We start from the raw sequence: 21,833 nt of genomic DNA on the forward strand, positions 1-21,833 counted from the left end.
GATATGATGGTCAATCAATAATAACAAATAAAATTAATAAAATTATAAAAAAAATAAATTATTTATTAAACTTATAAATAAATAAAATTCACATATAAATAAAAATTAAACTAAATATTCATAGAAATTAGTCTTTTAACATATTAATTCCACCCGGCCGTTGTCATGTCTAGACACTTCCGTAATAATTGAGGAGGCCTACATAATTGAGCACTATGAAGGTCATCCTTTTTGGCTTTTCTTTTTCATCGGAGTTCTGAATGATTGAAAACCACGTGGAGTTTGAGGAATGGAGGTCGCCAGTTTAATGACAATAACAATTTAAAATAAAGTTATGATCCATTGCCAACCCTATTGACATCTATCACGTGGTAGCTAAAGGTAATAATTCTTATATTATATTCAGATAAATAATTAAATTCTTCGGTAGTCCACATTATACTCTTTATAATTAATTTATTTAATAAAATTATTAGTATGGAAGATGTACTTTCATTGAGTTTACGGAGATCGGTCAGTATAAAGTAATGTAAAAGTAACAAATTCAAAATAGATTACATATATAAATTTACATTAATAAATTACTAATATTGTAAAAATTAAAAATATAAATAAAACATTTATAGATTTATCTAATTAACAGTAAAAAAAATAATTATTATTTAATATATGATCGTTTCAATTTGAAATAAAATTAGATTTTACTTGATCTTTAATAATATTATTTAATTATCATAAAATTAGTATTTATTTATTTATTTATTATTATTATATATAAAATAATTTAAATATAAATAATAAATAAATATTTTATTTATTTGATTATTTATAGTTAATTAATTTATTTTTATAAAAATGAGAAATTCAAGATTTAAATTAAAGTAATAGAAGAGATAACAGATAAATTCGATAAATTTCACTACAATTTTGAATTAATTTTTGACGAAATAGAAATTTACTAATAAAAAATCGCTAGAGAAAAATTATACTCTAAAATAATTTTATAATGACTGATATTTTTTAAATAAATAATATAACTTTTAATTTATTTTTTTCTTTCATCTGAAAAAATTTTATATTTAATAATTTCTAAATTTTTTTTTATTTGATACATACTTGCTACTAATTATAAGCCACAAAATAAGAAATACTAAAAAATTGATGTATAGATAATGATCATATTTCTTCTAGATATTTATTCTAATAAACAATGAATCGAATGATTTTGTAGAAAAAATTACTGAATAATAAAATTATTAAGTCTTCAATAAAAAATTAAACTAAATTTTAAAAAATAATTAATAGAATTACTAATTTATTAGATATTTAAATAGAAGAGCATAAATAAGACATTTATAATTTATAAAATAAAAAATAAAAATGACAAATTATTGATATAATTAATGTAAAAAAATTAAAAAAAATAGGATATTATTATTTAATTTGAGAATAAATAATACTACACGCACGTACTATCATTCTTCCATTTCCAATAATTTCAAGTAAACGAAACCCACTTCATCAATTAAACTATGAGGCATTCCAATTTAGGTGGAAATGGCTTAATTAGTTTATGTTGCAATTTCCAAAATGGAGAAGCACTCGATTCAATAAGAGAATTAATGAAGAAGGATCTTACCATATCCCATCTGCCAGCTATCAATTTCATATTTCCTTATTTATTTATAACATTATGACAACGTACTGACTAAAAATAGAATTTATAGTTCAAAGTGTATGGCATCATAAATACATAAATATGAAAGTAATTGATTGCTTCTGAAATCCAAAAGCAACATGAAGAAACAGATAGCAATTATAGGAGCAGGTGTGAGTGGACTTCTTGCCTGCAAATACACACTCTCAAAGGGCTTACAACCCATTGTTTTTGAAGCAAAAAGCAGTCTCGGAGGAGTGTGGACTAAAACTGTTGAGACCACAAAGCTCCAAACTCCAAAACCACTGTATCAGTTTTCAGATTTTCCATGGCCGGATTCAGTAACAGAAGCCTTCCCTGACCAATCTCAAGTCTTCGATTATCTTCAATCCTATGCAAGCCATTTTGATTTGCTTAGGCACATAAAGTTCAATGCTAAAGTTATCGGCATCAGCTACGAAGGCCCGTCCGATGAAGAGATGGAGTCATGGAGTTTGTGGGGTGGAAATGGCGAGGCCTTCAGCTCGAGAGGGAAATGGAAAGTTGAAGTACAAGATACTCAAACCCTTTCCAGCGAGGTATATATATGCTTAACCATTTTATCTTTCGTCAGAAAATGATTATTTTTACATTATATTTGAGGATGCAAGTAGAGAAACAAAGAATTGTTTGCTCCATCTCTTTTGATTGGATGGAATATGAGAAATTTTGTGTAAGAAAGGAAGCAATTTTATAACTTAAAATTTTGATGTTGAAGTTTTGGAGGATAAATTATATAAGAATGAAGGATATAAACAAGTATAATAATAATATTTTTTTTTTTTGTCTTTTCCAAATTAAAGGGACTGAATTTTATTTGTATGGGGATTTTATATTGCTTGATCAAGGGAATAAAAGAGTGCAAGCAAGTTTTCATTCCTTTCATCTATGAATATAATATTCTTCTCTCTCATGGCTTTCTAAATTCTTCATCTCTTCTTCTCGATCCATTGGCTATGAGCTAATTGTTGCACGATCTGTTCTTCTATGATCCAAAAGGGCTAACTCGGCTATAAGAATCTAAAAGAGCAGAAAGACCTCTCTTGGCAAGGTGCCTCTATACGGTCCTAGCTTGAGGATCCCTCCTGCCTTGAGTTTACAGCACGAGGATTATAGAATGAACAACTCTCGGCCCCATCCTTTGATGATCTGCCTCCACCAAAATGGAAGGATAAGCTTTCTGAATTTTTGGCATGGATTGATCTCCAAATGACTTTTGATGGTGCCACACTTATTATTAGATAGGACTTATACTTTTGTAAGTAGGAAATCTCATATTGTCTTCTAAGGAAGACATGTGTAAAAGATAAGGTGGGATGAGATTTTTCGTCCCTTTTATATGCTGAATTTCAAAATCATATCTGCTGAACCATGATTTTAACCTTAATAATTGAGGTTCTGGTAAGGTCTTTTGGTTGGACTCAAGGATTTTTGGAAATGAAGAATTATCCATCCGAACCAGGAAATGTTGACCAATCAGGAAAAACTCAAACTTTTTTATCCCGTATTTGACTACCAAGATCTCTTTGTAAGTTGAGTGGTAATGCTTTTCTGATGGAGAAAATTGTCCTGATGCATAACCACACAATTGTTCCTTGTTGTTGAGATTTTCAAGGAGGATGGCCCCCCACGCATGATCAGATGCATCCGTCTGAAGGATAAGATTTCCTGTAGATGGAATGGTGAGAGGTGGAGGATTGTGAGCCAATTCTTTTAGTCTCCGGACAGCTGTAGTTTGTTCTGTTCCCCAAGGAAGCAGATCTTTTTTTAGCATTTTAGAAAGATGACATGTGTAACTGGACATGTGTGATATGGCTTCCCTGACATAGTTGAGTATTCCAAAAAACTGTTGTATTTACTTTATAAAGAGATTCTCATCTGGAAAGTAATCAAGCTCTTTTGTCAAGTGTGGACCATACGTGTATTGGCCGTCTTTGAAATGCATGCCAAGAAACTCTATCTCTTGTTGGCCAATGATACTCTTTTTCTCTGACAGCATGATGCCATACTTTTGGATGATAGCAAGGAATTGTTTCAGGAGTTGATGATGTTCCTCGGCTGTCTCCGAGAATAGGAGAATGTCATCAATGTAGATCAGGGAGGAGTAAAGGATAGGCTCAAAGATTTCTATCATTGTTTTTTGAAATTGTGAAGGAGTTATTTTGAGCCCAAAAGGCATGACTGTCCATTGGTATTGGGCGTTTGGGATACAAAAGGCTATTTTGTATCTTTCTGACGGATGGATACCCAATCGCCAAAATCCAGCCTTAAGGTTAAATTTTGAATAGAACTAGGCCTTTTGGATATGGACTTTTAGGTTCGAAATTCGAGGAAGAGAAAATTTGTTATCTTGCAGGAAATGGTTTAAAGGCTTGTAATCAATAACAAGTCTCTTTTCCCTCTTAACTTCTCAGACCTCTTTTCCACATAAAAGGCTTGACAGGCCCATTATGAGGTTGTGGGCTCAATGAGGCCCTGTTGTAACAGAGTCAAGCATTCTGATCTAGCAAGGGCTAGATCTGTAAGAGACATTCCTAGATGAGTGGCCTTTGTATTGTAAGAATGGTGGTTCTGTATCTGCTATAGTGAACAGATTAGAGGTATCTGTGTATGGATGAAATTGCCTCTTGAATTTTATTCCATTGGGAAGAATTTGAAGCCTTTGAGCTTGATGATAAACATCAAACCCTATTAAGAGGTCTTTGTTTGGGAGATTTGAGTTAATGATGTGCGTCCATACCACGCAATCAGGGAAAAACTGTATCCTGATTTTTTGCTTTGTGATCAGAGTAGTCTTGAAAGTTTGACCATTTGCTGCTTTGAAAAACTAAACATGAGACTTCCAGTATTCAGATGGAAGGACTTCGGGATTCATCATGCTTTTTTGAGCTCCAGTGTTAAAGAAAGCCATAACTGGAACGGGTTTTGCATACTTTGAAGGCAAGACTTGTATAGGAACATAAGGAACATGAGGAATTTTGGTTGCAAGCTGAGATAACTCAGGAAATGGATATGGAGAGAAAGGGTACTGTATCACATTTGTCAGGATATCTTCCTCTTCTTTTGAAAGGAGACTGATCATCAGAATTGGAATCTCACTATCATCAGAGTCTAAAGAGGACTCTTCTGAGGATTTAGTGGAGTCTGAATATTCTGCCTCTATTCCAAAGAGACTTCTTAGAGTAAGATTGTCTTGTTCGGATAAGAGTGACTCTATATCCTCTTCAAATGAATCTGGGAGAGAAATATACATGCTGACTTGTTGTATCATCTTTGCTGATTTTTCTGGATTCTGGGGACAGTTCTTAGCATAATGTCCCTTCTTTCGGCAGATATAGCATCTGTCTGATTTGTGGCCTTGATTCCTCTTTTTTCCGGAAATATCTGAATCCTTTTGAACGCAACTTTCTTTCTCTGAATTCTTTGTTTCTGCGCGGGTATTTTTAGAAATGATGTCCGATCTTCTTTTTATGACTGGAGCAGACGCAGTTTGAGGCCTTGCATTTAATCTTGAGGTGGCTTTTGTTACAGGCCTTTTGAACAATCAAATCTCGCTGGGATAACCTTCTAAACAATTCTTACTGGTCACATAATCTCTTTATGGAAGAGAGAGTGAATTGACAAATTTCTCCAAGAGTGATGGAGGTGACTGGTTTCTTTGTTGCGGCGATCATGTTGTTGACTTCTGGTTGTATCTCGTCTCGTAATGAGGTGATGAAAGTATATTTCAATGTATCATCACTGTCATGCCCTCCAATGACATAATATAGTTTGGACATAGCAGAATAATGTCTTTCCAGATCCTTTATTTTCAACGAACAACATTTTCAATCAAAGTATTCTTGTTTTTGTTATCGTATAACAAGATCATAACTTTCAAGGAACTGATTATGGAGGACTGTGACCGCAGCTGATGGAGTTGGTAGCGTCACAAATTGGAGCCTGGTATACTCAGGCTGTGACCTAAACCAATCTCTTAAACTTCCTGTAAATCTCGTAACAAATTCAGCAAGAACCTTTTTAAGTGTGGCACCATCAAAAGTCATTTGGAGATCAATTCATGCCAAAAATTCAGAAAGCTTATCATTCCATTTTGATGGAGGCAGATCATCAAAGGAGAACCAAGGTCCTGTGCCAGTTGTCGATTTTAACCTTGGGTATGAAGCTCTAGTAGGAGCAAAATATGATTGTGCATCTTCGGTGCCATCTTTAGGTTCCACTACTTCTGGACTGGGTTCAGTAGTAGAGGTATTCATGAGAATTTATGTGATATCAGCCATCTCAGAGATATTTGAGGAAGAATCAGAATCATACGGGCTGATGAGTGATTGGTCTGGCAATTTATTTTCTTTAGAAACTGGAGGAGGAGATATTTTCTTTTGTTGGGTTATGGAGCCTTTTGGGTATAGATGTGAGAAAGTGCCAAAGTGTTGGTAGAGAGTTTCTTCTTGTTCTGGCTGTGGGAGGAAAGGAAATGAAGAATAATATGAGGGAGCAATGACAGAAGATGTAGAGACTGCTGATGTGAAGGAAGGGATTGTAGAAGATCCATATCCACTCATTCCAGTCCTCTGGACATCATATTTATGCTGCCAAAATAAAGGAACACTTTATCTGGGATGTTGACCCAGGAATGTGCAGATCAGGATGCACCTACGGAGATGATCTCGATTTTGCTGAACCAAGTTTTCAACACTCTAAGCAAAATCCAAGAGACATGGCTCCAGAAACTCCATGTTCAGCATGAAACCAACATCAGATGACCGGGATCCAGATGGTCCTTGGATTGGCATCCACAGAAAATAAAAAGAAAATTAGAGTAAAGCTCCTCTTCCTATGTATAAGGAAGCCTTAGAACTTCTTGCAAAAGAAGGAAAGACTGTCATTGACATCACCTTTGACGAGATGAAGGTACTTTTGGCCCAAATGGGAGTTGTGTTTAGGAAAAAGCCTTCTACTACTTGCAGAGAAGAGACTCATTCTGATTTATCAGGAGTTCAACCACCCCATGCAATCCAAAGCTGTTTCATGTTCCAGCCTGAAGATTTCCCTCCTATGGGGAAGTCCGAAAATAAAAGATCGGAGATCCTCCCCTCAAGGATTACTCCCTCAGGATCCATAGAGTTTCTCACTCCACCAGATGAGGTCCTAAATTGGCAGACCTTAAATTCCATAGTTTAGAATTCTTATCTAAAGAAGATAGATGGAAAATTGGATCAGGCTCTTCATTTGGCTCACAAGTTGGATCAGAAGTTGGACACCTTCTCTCAAGAAGTACTCCAACTATATTCTTCTCTTACTGCCAAATATCAAGTCTTGGATAGAGAGCTTCGAGTTCCATATCCGATTACACCAGCTTTCATCCAGAAAGAAAAAGAAATTACAAGGCTCAAAAGACAGATTGATCAGATTGAACATGATCTTAGAAAAGATCAGTCTTCTACAATCCCTTCTTTCACATCAGCAGTCTCTACATCTTCTGCCATTGCTCCCTCATATTATTCTTCATTTCCTTTCCTCCCACAACCAGAACAAGAAGGAACTCTTTACCAACCCTTTGGCACTTTCTCACATCTATACCCAAAAGGCTCCATAACCCAACAAAAGAAAATATCTCCTCCAGTTTCTAAAGAAAATAAATTGCCAGACTAATCACTCATCAACCCGTATGATTTTGATTCTTCCTCAAATATCTCTGAAATGGCTGATATCACAGAAATTCTCATGAATACCTCTACTACTGAACCCAGTCCAGAAGTAGTGGAACCTGAAGATGGCACGGAAGATGCACAACCATATTTTCCCTGATTGCGTGGTATGGAAGCACATCATTGGCTCAAATCTCCCAAACAAAGACCTCTTAATAGTGTTTGATGTTTATCATCAAGCTCAAAGGCTTCAAATTCTTCCCAATGGAATAAAATTCAAGAGGCAATTTCATCCATACACAGATACCTCTAATCTGTTCACTATAGCAGATACAGAACCACCATTCTTACAATACAAAGGCCACTCATCTAGGAATGTCTCTTACAGATCTAGCCCTTGCTAGATCAGAATGCTTGACTCTGTTACAACAGGGCCTCATTGAGCCCACAACCTCATAATGGGCCTGTCAAGCCTTTTATGTGGAAAAGAGGTCTGAGAAGTTAAGAGGGAAAAAGAGACTTGTTATTGATTACAAGCCTTTAAACCATTTCCTGCAAGATAACAAATTTTCTCTTCCTCGAATTTCGAACCTAAAAGTCCATATCCAAAAGGCCTAGTTCTATTCAAAATTTAACCTTAAGGCTGGATTTTGGCGATTGGGTATCCATCCGTCAGAAAGATACAAAACAACCTTTTGTATCCCAAACGCCCAATACCAATGGACAGTCATGCCTTTTGGGCTCAAAATAACTCCTTCACAATTTCAAAAAACAATGATAGAAATCTTTGAGCCTATCCTTTACTCCTCACTGATCTACATTGATGACATTCTCCTATTCTCGGAGACAGCCGAGGAACATCATCAACTCCTGAAACAATTCCTTGCTATCATCCAAAAGTATGACATCATGCTGTCAGAGAAAAAGAGTATCATTAGCCAACAAGAGATAGAGTTTCTTGGCATGCATTTCAAAGACGGCCAATACACGTATGGTCCACACTTGACAAAAGAGCTTGATTACTTTTCAAATGAAAATCTCTCTATAAAGAAAATACAACAGTTTCTTGGAATACTCAACTATGTCAGGGAAGTCATACCATACCTGTCCAGTTACACATGTCATTATTCTAAAATGCTCAAAAAAGACCCGCCTCCTTTGGGAACAGAACAAACTACAACTGTCCGGAGACTAAAAGAATTGGCTTACAATCCTCCACCTCTCACCATTCTATCTACAGGAAATCTTATCCTTCAGACGGATGCATCTGATCATGCGTGGGGGGCCATCCTCCTTGAAAATCTCAACAACAAGGAACAACTGTGTGGTTATGCATCAGGACAATTTTCTCCATCAGAAAAGTATTACCACTCAACTTACAAAGAGATCTTGGCAGTCAAATACGAGATAAAAAAGTTTGAGTTTTTCCTGATTGGTCAACACTTCCTGGTTCGGATGGATAATTCTTCATTTCCAAAAATCCTTGAGTCCAACCAAAAGACCTTACCAGAACCTCAATTATTGAGGTTAAAATCATGGTTCAGCAGATATGATTTTGAAGTTCAGCATATAAAAGGGACGAGAAATCTCATCCCAGATTTCTTATCCAGACTGTCAAAGCCACAACCAAAACACCAACATATTGTCCTCCTCACCTCAACAGTTAACCTCCCTATAATCTTCATGGCCTCTTTAAAAAACCCTCTGCAACCTCCCTTACCACCAGACCTTCCCACAAATCTCACAACGAGACAGGTCAACGATTTTGCCAGAAATATGATGTTTCATTATTTGGCAACTATCCAACAAACTTTCTCGCTACCCATTCAACCCAATTTCTTTTATCCAGATTACCCTTAGTGCCTAATTTATCACCTTTTTCCTACCCATCCACAAATTGAAAGTGAATTATAGTTTTTATGGTGCCTTTCCACAGTTTGTTATCATGCTATTGAAATACCGGTCATGGATCTCCTATACTTCTTCAATAGTGAGACAAATACAGGAACATATCTATGGAAATACCTCACTTGGTTCAAAACCCTATTCCAATGGAAAAAGGATCTCCTCAGAGTTATTCATGAAAACAAATTGTTCACAGACAATAACTTCAAGGCTTCAGGATATCATGCCATCTACATTCTTCATAGGCCTTACCTACAGCTCTCAGAAGACACTTATGCAACCCAAAACATCTGTCATTATTGGAGAACGATTGAAATGCCTTTACATCTTGCTCTTCCAACAATAACAAGGGATTTAAAGCACACTCTACAACTAAGAAATGACTTAGGAACGACTAATGTTTCTACACCACTAGTCTGCACTTATAATGGACATCTAGGGACTGAACACTCCATTATTGAGCATTCCACTTTTCCTATACTACCAACCCCACTAGATGATTCGAATTTGACCACTGAACAAAAGGATGCCATTATGCAAGATTCTCAACCTATGGATGATGATGACTATGACAGTGTTTTCTGAACTGGCAATGATAGTAGTTCGTGAGCTGGATATAAAGACTAGCCATAAAATTAATTTTACTATGTAAATACCCACATTGGACAATAACTAACAATCTCAATTTACGGTGATAGAAACAAAGAAAATAAAAAATGAAAAGAACATAACAACTATAGAAGACATAAAAAGAAATATATATAGGTCTCAATTGTGTTGAATCAGTACCTAATCTAACCTCGCATTTATGTGGTTCATCTTATTTCATTTCATAAACAAGGTGAAAGAAAAATAATTAATCCATTTAGAAGAAAGATTGGTTTTCTAATGGGAGGGAAATATAGATCGGAGTACCAAAGAGCGTGTAGATAAGATGGTAAAATTTTTTTCTAGTTTAATTAAAATTTTAGATTGAAATTTTAAATATACAACTACGTTAAAACTCTTGATGTAGTATTTTGTTATCCGTAAAGGTTTTATCATGTAGGCTGTTGATTAACTATAGATATATGAATAGGAAAAGAAATGATTTTTAATGTATTTGAAAATAAGAAAAAAACACTTACATAGCGTTTTGTTGAAATTCAAAAAATTTACAGAATTTATTTATAAATATAAAATTAATATGCTTTAAATGGGATAAAAGTTAATTTAGTATTCTATATAATCAAATTTATATGAAATTAATTATCATTAAACTAAATGAATTTCATATTAGTAAGGCAATACATTTTATAATACTAAAATATCTTTTCCGACTTTGTCATTTTGATTTTATCTTATTTCTTATGTCTACTTTTTAAATAAAACAAATTCATTTATTGATTTCAACTAAATGTAATATTAAAGGTAAAAAGATAAAAAGATAAAAACTCTAGTTATTTTGTTTGAATGAATAGAAGAAAGATTCATAAGATCTCATCATTGAATTACCATTGAATTATTATGGCTTATCCTAAAATGTAACCCAAAAAAAATAAAAATCACAGATATACCAAGTGGAGTTTGCGATCCTCTGTGTGGGGAGGTTCAGCGATGTTCCAAATGTACCAGAATTTCCCATTGGGAAGGGCCCAGAAGCATTTCATGGAGAAGTGATACACGCCATGGACTATACGAACATGGATTATGAAACTGCACGTAACTTTCTAAAAGGGAAGCGAGTGGCAGTCGTTGGGTTCCAGAAGTTTGCACTGGACATTGCCATGGAGTGTTCTGCAGTAAATGGTAAAAAGCTGTTCTACATAGTTTAATTATCATACCATTTTAAGTCTATTTTGATTATGCTTGGGTTCTGATGCCCATCTGGAGGTGAAATTGTAGAGGTAAATCACACTGGGGGTCAGCTAACCTTACACTTTTGCAATAATTTGGTATTAAATTTTAATTTATAACTATTTAGTTATCATTTTCTTTTTTATAATAATTTGGCATCCAGAATTAGTCTAATATAATTTACACTTTTTTCACTAGCACTGATAACTAATGGTCATTTTCCTATCTAAAAACACCTCAATCTATTTGCTATGTCTTTTTTTTTTTTTTCATTGAAAGTGTAGTATCCAATCAGTTTCATGGTTGGTAAACTTGGCCCGACTGAGTCGGTTGAATCATAAATCAGCTGTAGTTTAAGTCAAAAACCTTTAAAATTATTTTTTTATTATACCTGCCAAAACTATTGACCTAGTCGAGTGAACTAGTGATCCAATAATTGAGGCGTTCAGATCATACAGGCTTGACAGGTTTTTTTCTTTAAATAATTAAAACAGGACTATAATGAAATCAAAACTTCCTTCTCCTATATCATTCTAGAAAATGATGATAATACACTCGAGCATAAAAAGTCTTTTATTTCTTTATAGTATTAGGTTGAATATTATTACTACTATTATTATTATTTAAATATTATTATCTTCAACATATATATATATATATATATATATATATATATATATATTTATATATTTATATTTGTATTAGATTTATATAATTTCTATAAATTATATATATTAAAACTTTTTATACAAATTTTTGAAGTTTTTTTACATAATTAATCTGAATTTTATAAATTTTTTTGATTGAACAAATAAAAATATTGAAAGTCATTAGGAAGTATGATACTTTGCAATTCATCGTAAATTTAATGGACTTCTTCTATAGGTGTAGTCATTGTGTAAGGATTTGTCAAACAAAATAAATTACTTAGTAATCTCTAGTTGTTTAACATCATCGTTAAGAGGACATGATTATGAACATCTATAATATAGTGTTTGGTTGAAATTAATAAAATTTATAAAATTTATTTATGAATCTAAAATTTATTCACATTAAATAAAGTGAAAGTTAATTTAGTATTCCATATAATTAAATTTGTATGGAATTGATTATAGTTATACGAAGTTCTAATAAAATAAGTAGAATTTCCAATGAATTTTACATTAATAAATCAATATATTTTATAACACTAAAATATTTGTTTTAATTTTATCAATTTTATTTTTTTTTCTTATATTTTTTTTTTCTAAATAAAATAAATTTTCTTATAAATTTCCACTAAATATAGGATAAAGGCATAAGTTTTCCTGATTTAAAGTTGTGTATTCTGCAGGGATCGAACATCCATGCAGAGTTTTATACAAGACTGCGCATTGGAATCTTCCGGACTACCTTCCATGGGGAGTTCCTTTAACCTATCTTTATCTTAACCGACTTGCAGAGCTCCTACTTCATAAGCCTGGTGAAGGTTTTCTGTTCAGCCTCTTGGCAACAATTCTTACTCCTTTGGTAACTTCTTTTTCTCCATTTATCAAATAGCTTTTTCAGTTTTTTTAATCGCCTAAATATGTATCTAATTGATTAATAAATATACAGAGATGGGCATTCTCTAAATTTGTTGAGAGCCATGTCAAGCATAAGTTTCCACTGAAAAAATTTGGGATGGTACCGAAACACAGTTTTCTTCAAGAACTGAATTCTTGTCTGATCGCAACAGTACCAGAAAAATTTTATGATAAAGTTGAAGAAGGAAGCATAATCCTGACAAAAGCTCCAAGCTTTAGCTTCACCAAAGTTGGCATTATCATTGATGGTCATAACCAACCTCTAGAAACTGATCTGGTGATATTAGCTACAGGATTTAAAGGTGAAAAGAAGCTCAAAGATATTTTTGTCTCCAAAACCTTTCAAGAATGCTTTGTTGGGTCTCCTAATGCAGCACTTCCCCTTTACAGGTTAGCATTATTTTTATTGTTTTTGGTTCCTAAAATTATAAATGGAGTAATGATAGAATAGAATATGTAGGTAACTCACTCGAATTACCCTCTTTCACTTTGATCCAAATTTGAAGCGTAGAATTGTTCTGTTTACTACTAACATGTATATAGTCATTCCATATGCATAAAATAATTATTTCATTTATTTATTTATATTATAGGAAAGGTTATATAAAAGAAACCTTATAGTTACGCACTTTTTCCTTTAGAGGTATGTTTTTTTTTTTTTTAAATTTAGAGTCCATAATTTTATTTTACTTTTCTACTTTAATATTCTCTCACTAATATTATTAATATTTTATGATCTTATGTTAATAGAAGATGAAATTTTAAAAATAGAGTTATTTATCAAATAATTTCTTATACAACTAACTAAATAGAATCAATATATAATATCTTATAAGGATTAAGATGAAATAAATTATAAATAAATTTACAATATTTTTTAGAAAAATCTTGTTAGTTTGATTAGTGAATAACTTAGAGAAATGACTCTAGAAACCAAAACCCAAAATAATAAGAAAAGCTATATATATATATATATATATATATATATATATATATATATATATATATATATATATATATATATATATATATATATATATATATATATATCATTAAGTGAGGAAATACATAAACACAGGATTTCTTATTTGTATTTTCCTATATTTTAATGCCCTTAAAATAATATTTTTTCTCTCATATGGAGAAATCATTTCTCCCCTAAACATTTTGATTCCTTTTTTTTTTTTTCAATTTGATGAGGTTTTAACCCATTCTGAACACCTAAAACTTCTGAATTTCAATACACATTAACTTGTATATTCAAATTTATTTTTGCATAACTTAATATTATATTAATCCTTAAAGGCACCTACACTATTAAGGCAAACTCAGATGCCTGTGAAGTTCAGTTTAAAGATGATGTATGTGTCTAAATATAATTGAATTTGCAAGTTCAATTGCTTATCAGATTCAACTCAAAAGTTAAATAACTTTTTCTGTATAAGTACAGGGAAGAATTAATATACATTTAAGCCTCATTTTATTTCGCTACGAAAATGATTATGAAGCATAAACGATGGTAATTCTCAAAACATGCATATGCACTATAGTTAATGAAAACTACTTCTTCAGGATTAGAATGATTAATGTTTGATTATTATTATTATTTTTTTTTTGCTCAGAGAATGCATTAACCCACGAATTCCCCAGCTAGCAGTAATTGGATTTTCAGAAAGTATTTCGAATTTGTACACTTCGGAGATAAGATGTCGATGGCTAGCAGAGCTTCTTGATGGAAGATTCAAGATACCTAGCATAAAAGAGATGGAAAAGGATGTTGAAAAATGGGACAAATTTAAGAAGAGATATGCAGGACCGTATTACAAGAGATCATGCATCGGTGGTCTTCATATTTGGTACAATGATCAACTCTGCAAAGACATGGGATGGAACTCCAGGAGAAAGAAAGGATTTCTTGCTGAGTTGTTCGAGCCTTATGGACCCATGGATTATGTTTCTCCTTGAAACAATCGTTGGCGATTTCATATTCTCTTCCATCTCCTTCAATTTGCTTTTCTGTAGAATTCTTATGTTGTGTTTTGGTTTCAAGATTTGGACAATGAATTTGGTTTTGTAATAAATATTTTAGCACAGTTTTAAGCTTATATCTTGAAAGCTAAACTTTTCAGGATAAAGGGTCATCATAATGATCAGATACGATATCTTTACCAAGTTTTTGGCTGCTTCGTTTTTTCAGTTTTTGTAAGACAAACTATGGTTGGTTTGATGCTTCCAGATCCAGCCTTGAATATCGTTTTCCACCCACTTCTGTTGTGCTGATACTTAATTTTATCTAAGGAATGAAGGATCTCCATTTGGAGTAAAGTTTCATACTATTTCAGGGTCCTGTGATGAAATCTAAACTTATAGCTTAGTCATTAGTTGATTCCTAAAGGCTATGGTCATCAAGTCTAAAGGGTTTCGTCTACTATCAATTATATAACAATAGATTTACAATTTGATGGATTTTATAGATACTTTAAATTTCAGTTTGTTTTCAGACAATCTCTTATGATTGTTTTATTTCTAATCTCTTGTTTAATTGTATATCCCCAATATACACTATGAAGATACGCTGATATGCATTTTACCCAGTAATGAATTCTATTGAAAAGATTTGAAGTTATCTTTATCTAAATGTATGTGTTTATCATTTGGATGTAACAAGCAAGTACATACGTAACCATCAAAGGGATCAATTATAAATGATTGAACAATTCTTCAAATATTCTTAGCATTAATAGGCCACTCACTTCTTTTTATCACTGATTTTATCTCTTTTTTGCTACATTATCATTTTATCTTTATAAGTAAAACGATGGTTTTTTTTTTAATTAAAGTAAAAGCTAGAGATGCATTCTTTTATTTATTTATTTATTTATCTTTCATTAATATTTTTTATATTATACTATTTACTTTTTAATATTTAAGAAATTTATTTCCTTCATTTTATATTTTATTGTTTTATACTAAAATCATTTGATAGGTCCAAATTATATATAGATATTTAGAGTATTTTAGAGCTTTAATTATATGATATCTATATATAATATAGTTGAAAATATGTGTTTTTACCTCACTTAGGCTTAATTGTTTATTTTTAGATAATATTAGCCAGGAGAGGAAAATATGGAGCTAAATACTCAAAAAAAAGCTTAATTGGACATGTTTATATCAATACCCAAGATTTAGATTTATAATTGTTATTTGCAAAGCCTGGCCAAAAATTACAAGGCCCAATGAACATTTTATTCATTTTATATAATTGTTAAGATTTATAATTGTTAAGATTTATATGAAGAACTATTTATGGAGTATTTGGTGGAGATAAAGATACTTATAGCCTTATTTATTATATAGATTTATATTAGGCATACATATCTAGGAAAACTTATTTAGAGGAAGACTATTTTCTATATATATCTCTGCAAATTTAATTCTGGAAAGATAACTCTCTCATATTTGCTCTCTATATCTGTCCACCATTATTTTCTCTAAATTTCTTCCATAAACACTTTAGTTTAGTTTTCATTACTTTTTTTAAGATTTAAGAAGTTTTTCAAGAAGTGAAGAGTGAGGATCAATCATCATCTTACTTGAAGAAATTCTGGATCTAGTGGGATCTTTTACTTTATTGTTTTATATTTTTATATTTAATACCATAATCATTGGGTTAAATATGTTATGCTAGTTTTCATAAGTGTTTAATTTTAACATTTTTACTTTTGTATGAATCTTATTATTTATTTATTTATTTAATGAATGTTTTCTTTATCTTCATATCTTTATTAATTTTAGTTATTATTGTTAGTTAATCATCATATTAATTTAACAATAGTAATTGTTATGAACATATTTATGTTGTATGTATTAGAAATATCATCTTTACTTTAATCTATGTTAGTATAAGAAACCTAAGTTGCATCATTAGCTTGAGTGATTTAGAGAAAAGGCATATCACCATCTCATTCATTAAATATAAGCTTAAAGTAAAACAAAGAGATTACTAAGTAAATGGCTAGATTAAATACTATTTTTAGCATATAGTTTTAGATTATAAGCATTTGCATTTGCATTGCATATTTATTTATTGTTTAGTTATTTTACTTTATGAATATTACCCTCTCAACATACTGATTTAGAATGTTTAGATTTACTTTTATTGTTTTGTGTTGATAATTAGTCTTTATAATAAGTGGCATCATTGTTCCTCAAGAGATCGACCTCGTGGTGAACTTACCCTTACTATAGGAACGGTTCGTGCACTTGCGAGTACTAAAAAAGACACATCAATACACTATGAAAAATTAAATTAATAAGAAAATATAATTTAATCAGCAAACTTCTTATCAAAGTTAATATTCCAGTATAACAAAATTAATAATATCAATTATATTTTAATAATTTAAAATTAAATTATATGAATTTTTAATATTTTAATAAATATAAAAAGTTTTAAAATATTTGAATTGTATTAAGATTTAATAAAAGATAATTATTTTTAATACATAAATTGATTCTTGCATAGAAATTAAATAAGAGGGTTCTAGTGGAATAAACAAAGTATAAAAATCAATTTGTATACTATAAAAATCAAAGGGCAAATAGTATAAAACTAAATTTTGTTACCGATAATTTAACGAAAATTTTGAAGAAAGGAGTTTTAGCATACAATAAAAAAAATAATTTTTAAATATTATGAAGATAACCAGTATAATATGAATGAATATAGAAGGTAAACAATAATTACTCTTTCATTCTTGGAGAAAGTACAAAATTTGATCATGTGATTCTTTTGGTGACACTTTAATACCCTAAGAATTAAAACATTAACAATTTGCATCCAAATTCACTAAAACCTTTAATTAAATAGTTGTAGTTCATTTATGTAGTATTAATTGGTTGCGCTTTCTACTGCCATTCTACTCCTTACCAACTTAACTTTGATTCAAGACTAGCAATGTCAATTTTTATAGAGCTTGGAGAGAAAAGTTAAAGAAAGAAAAAATAGTCTCATAATTCAATTATTATTATTTTTTAATTCTAGTCAATTTCGACGAGTTTGGAATGATCTAATAAGACTAGAGAACTCTATATTTCGTCATTTATCCGACAAGATTGATTTTATAGCGATTGGATTACGTTTAAAATTTAATTTTCAAAATTATTAACGGTGTTAACGAGTTTAGATATAAATTGCTAACAAAAATTTTTGAAATAATAAGATGTGACAAAAAGATACAGAAATTCTCATATCAAAAAAGATTAAATCACATACTTTTCCCTTTATTTTCTTATATACTCATTACATTACTCATTGTGTAATGAGTAGCTAGTTGTACCGATCTTTTTCCCTCGACTAAACCCACTTCATCAATATATTTGAATCTTTTAAGCTAATATTTATGGCTTAGGCTTACGTTATATAGCACTCACCCAAAAAAAGAGAATTAATCGGAGTAGCATGTTTCCATATCCCTATTTGCCGGTTCCAAATTATATTCCACCAATTTATATTTCCACTCCATTTCTAATGAATTTGAAATGTTTCTTTTTATTCATAAAATATCCAATATACTTACTAGGGTTTACTATAACAGCAAAATCTCACCTAATATAAAACTGAGATCACTTTTAAAAAACAATCGAGCTTATCACCTAAATGAATTTAAAATATTGATAATAATATAAATTATTTGTCTGCCCTTATATTCTAAAATATGACTAACACTAAAATTATATAATAACAATGTAATAAAATATATAATTGATACTATGTTGTATGATAGGAGAAAATCTTATTAATTTATTTATTAATATATTAAATATATTTATATAAGCTAATATTAAAAATATAAATAATTAGAACATAATCAAAAGTCTATATTCAGAAAGCAAAAGAAATCAGCTCTGGGACGTATCTTTCTTTCCCATGGCTTGTAATCGGAGATTTCAACGAGGTTAGGTACCTTCATGATAGTGGTACTGAGAATGGGTCTTTGAATAGCATGAATTTATTTAATGATTTCATTAGTATCGATGGATTGGTTGATATAGAAAGTTTACATGGATGAACAATATATGCAAGAGCATTTTATATTAAATTTTGTATGAATCTTATGTTTTTGTCATTGATGAAAAGAGATTATATAATACAAAAGTTCTATTTAATCCTAACAATTAAAGAAATTTACATAATATAAGAATTCTATCTAATTCTAACAATTAAATAAATTTACATAATATAAGAGTTCTATCTAATGGTAACAATTAAAGAGATTGAAATAATATAAAAGTTCTATGTAATCCCATCAATCAATGGATATACATATTAAATTTAATTTTAGTGTGCCCACATATGATTTCTACAAGTCTTTTTATTAAACTTAATCTATTTGCCCCGTACAACTCTAGTAGGCATGTTCACATCTTATTTATACAAATTTTTTTTATCAAACTTGCTCTCTTTGCATCATACAACTATATTAGGCATGTTCATACCTTATTTCTGCCTAACCTTAATTTCTAATATACCCTCTTATGTTGGAACGTGGAACCAACTAAGAATTGAAATAATTGTTTTTCCAAGGATATGAAAGAGTAAACTCATTAACTTATCATACTAATAGTTAGACCTAACTTAAAATTAATTGTTATTGATTCATTCACACTCCTCTCATTTCTAATTTTTTGGCATATGGATTTCTACATTTCAAGTCCCTTAAGTGTTAATTATCATCCTCTAGATTTAAGGATTTAGTCGCTAAATAGTGGGCGGAGTTAAATAATGAAGCTTCGGGTCTTAATCGCATCATCAGGAAATTGAAACTCCTAAAGCACAAGTTCAAAACTTGGAACGTCGAATCGTATGGGAATATTGACTCTGAGATCTCTAAGATTGAAGACAAACTTGATGCAGTAGACCTTAAGGAGGAAAATTTGGTTGTGTCAGATTTGATGTCTCTAAAAGATATTCTTTGAAGTCATCACCGTGGAAAAAACACAAGGATAGATAGGTATACTGGAGGCAACTTTGTAGAGTAAAGTATCTTAAAGAGGGAGATCACAACAGCAATTGCTTCCATATATCAGCCTTAATATGAAGAAATCGGATAACCGTCCGTCTTGTCTTATGAACCTTCCTTGGTTAAATCTTGCAGTTCTTCAGTACTACAAAAGCCTCTACTACGAAATAGACTTCCAATGATCTTCCCCAATCATATTGAACTTCAAGAAAATTTCAATTGCTGAAGCTCTCTCCATTAGATCCCCTTTCACTGTAACAGACGTAAAAGCTGCCATTTGGCGCTGTGAAGGTAGTAAAGCTTTAGGCCGGGCCAGTTACAAAGCTTTCTAGAATTTGCTTGGGGAGAAATTATGGACTTCGTAAATAATTTTCATAAATCGGGCAGGCTACCTAGAGTAATTAGTTCGTTGTTCATAGCTCTCATCCCCAAGACTGATATGAGACAAAGACTTCAGACCCATCAGCTTGATAGAAAGTCTGACAAGATTATAGCATAACTTTTATCATTTCACCTGAGATTAGTATTAAGCAGGGCTATTGACAAAAAATAATCAACCTTCTTGAGTGGAAGACAGATCCTTGATGATATGTTGATGGCCAATTAAGTGATTGATTCGATGAAGAAGAATAAATATAAAGGAGTGTTGTTCAAGTTAGACTTCGAGAAGGCCTTTGACACTGTATCATGGTCCTACATTCTAAAAGTTATAAAATGTACGGGTTTCGGTAGCATATGGATATCTTAGCTGAAAGAACGCTTAGGTTCTACTGAAGCATTTGTCCTAATCAATGGTTCAATTACCCAGTTGATCAAAATGCAGTGAGGGATCAGACAAGGCGACCCTCTTTAGCCATTTATTTTTCTGGTTACAGCTGAAGGCGTGAGCAGAATGATATGCAATGCTGAAAATGCTAGCATATGCCATCGAATCGATATAAAGCATGGTGAGTTATCTATTCTATTCCTGTAATTTGTCGATGATACTGTTGTTTTCTGTACAGCAGATATCTCAATACTACAAAACCTGAAGAAACTATTAAGATGCTTGAGTTGCTCTCGGGCTTAAAGATCGATTTTGACAAAAGCTTGTTGGTTGGCATAAACGTGGAATGCAGCTGGCTTTTAGATGCAACAAATTGCCTCAAGTGCAAAACCTCTGGGTTTTTACTTAATACGTGAATTAGAAAATTGACAATTCACTGTCGCATTGGTTAAACTATTTAACCAAACTATTAACTTAATCTAAAATCAAATACACATTTAGACTTTAGAAATTCTCTAGGCTTTGATAATAAATTTTAGCTGCAGTTTTTTTCTTTATTTTCTTATTTTTGATTCTTTTTTTATTTATTATTACAATAATATTTTCTTTTTTTTCATCTTAATTAATCGATATTAATTATTTTATTATTATTTTTATCAAGATATTATTTCTAAAGTAAAAAATATAATAATAATAACAATAAATAAATAAAAGTAAAAGATAAAAAATAAAAAACTGTCCAACCATTAAATTAGTAATATTTTTACATTTAATTGTATTTAAGCTATCATTTTCTTTATGTTTCTAAAATGCTTTATATCAAATTAATTAAATCTTACAGTATATGAAAGTATTTTTTCCTAGTTTTCTACATGCTAGTCCATTGAAATTGATTTTAAAAATTATATATTGTAGACTTAGCAAATTTAGAGCTTTTATCTTTTTTGATAAATAAACCACCAAATTTAAACAAGCGATCAGTTTATACCTAATTTAAAGTTAAATGACTTTAATAAAAAAAAAAAAATTATAAGATCAAAATAAAACTTATTATAAATTAAATGACAATTGGTAATGATTATTACTGAATATAATTTGAACGATACAGCCGCGGCATGTATATTACCATGCTTGGCTTTTTGTTAATTTTTATATTTTATAATTTCATATTAATATTAATAATTATCTAAAAATATATTTAAATCTTTTATTTTATAATTATTATAATTCGTTCATAATTATAAATTATAAAACTGACATCAATATACAAAATAAAAAAATTGGAACACAAAAGTGCCATGCATGTTGCTTGTAGACATGCATGACCCGTTATTTCTTTTTAAATTTAAGTTTCATAATATTAAAATAATTCTAATTTAAATAAATCTTATT

General features: G+C 30.9%; 1 protein-coding gene across 1 annotated transcript; it reads left to right on the forward strand.

Annotated features, from left to right (window-relative positions):
- The first annotated feature begins 1,687 nt into the window (after nucleotides 1-1,687).
- On the forward strand, nucleotides 1,688-14,986 carry LOC8259719 (probable flavin-containing monooxygenase 1). The gene is made up of 5 exons (XM_002527234.4): nucleotides 1,688-2,235; nucleotides 10,800-11,037; nucleotides 12,419-12,594; nucleotides 12,682-13,040; nucleotides 14,273-14,986. The coding sequence occupies exons 1-5, from the start codon at nucleotides 1,798-1,800 to the stop codon at nucleotides 14,613-14,615; spliced, it is 1,554 nt and encodes a 517-aa protein (XP_002527280.1). The 5' UTR covers nucleotides 1,688-1,797; the 3' UTR covers nucleotides 14,616-14,986.
- The last annotated feature ends 6,847 nt before the right edge of the window (nucleotides 14,987-21,833 follow it).

The sequence above is a fragment of the Ricinus communis genome, chromosome 7, assembly GCF_019578655.1.
Source record: "Ricinus communis isolate WT05 ecotype wild-type chromosome 7, ASM1957865v1, whole genome shotgun sequence".
NCBI classification, from domain to species: Eukaryota; Viridiplantae; Streptophyta; class Magnoliopsida; order Malpighiales; family Euphorbiaceae; genus Ricinus; species Ricinus communis.

Excerpts from the sequence above, each read along its gene's own strand:
- LOC8259719 (XM_002527234.4), top strand. The coding sequence starts at position 1,798 with ATGAAGAAACAGATAGCAATTATAGGAGCAGGTGTGAGTGGACTTCTT. Across the intron at positions 2,236-10,799 it reads CTCAAACCCTTTCCAGCGAG|ATATACCAAGTGGAGTTTGC; the intron begins GTATATATATGC and ends TAAAAATCACAG. Across the intron at positions 13,041-14,272 it reads GCAGCACTTCCCCTTTACAG|AGAATGCATTAACCCACGAA; the intron begins GTTAGCATTATT and ends TTTTTTGCTCAG.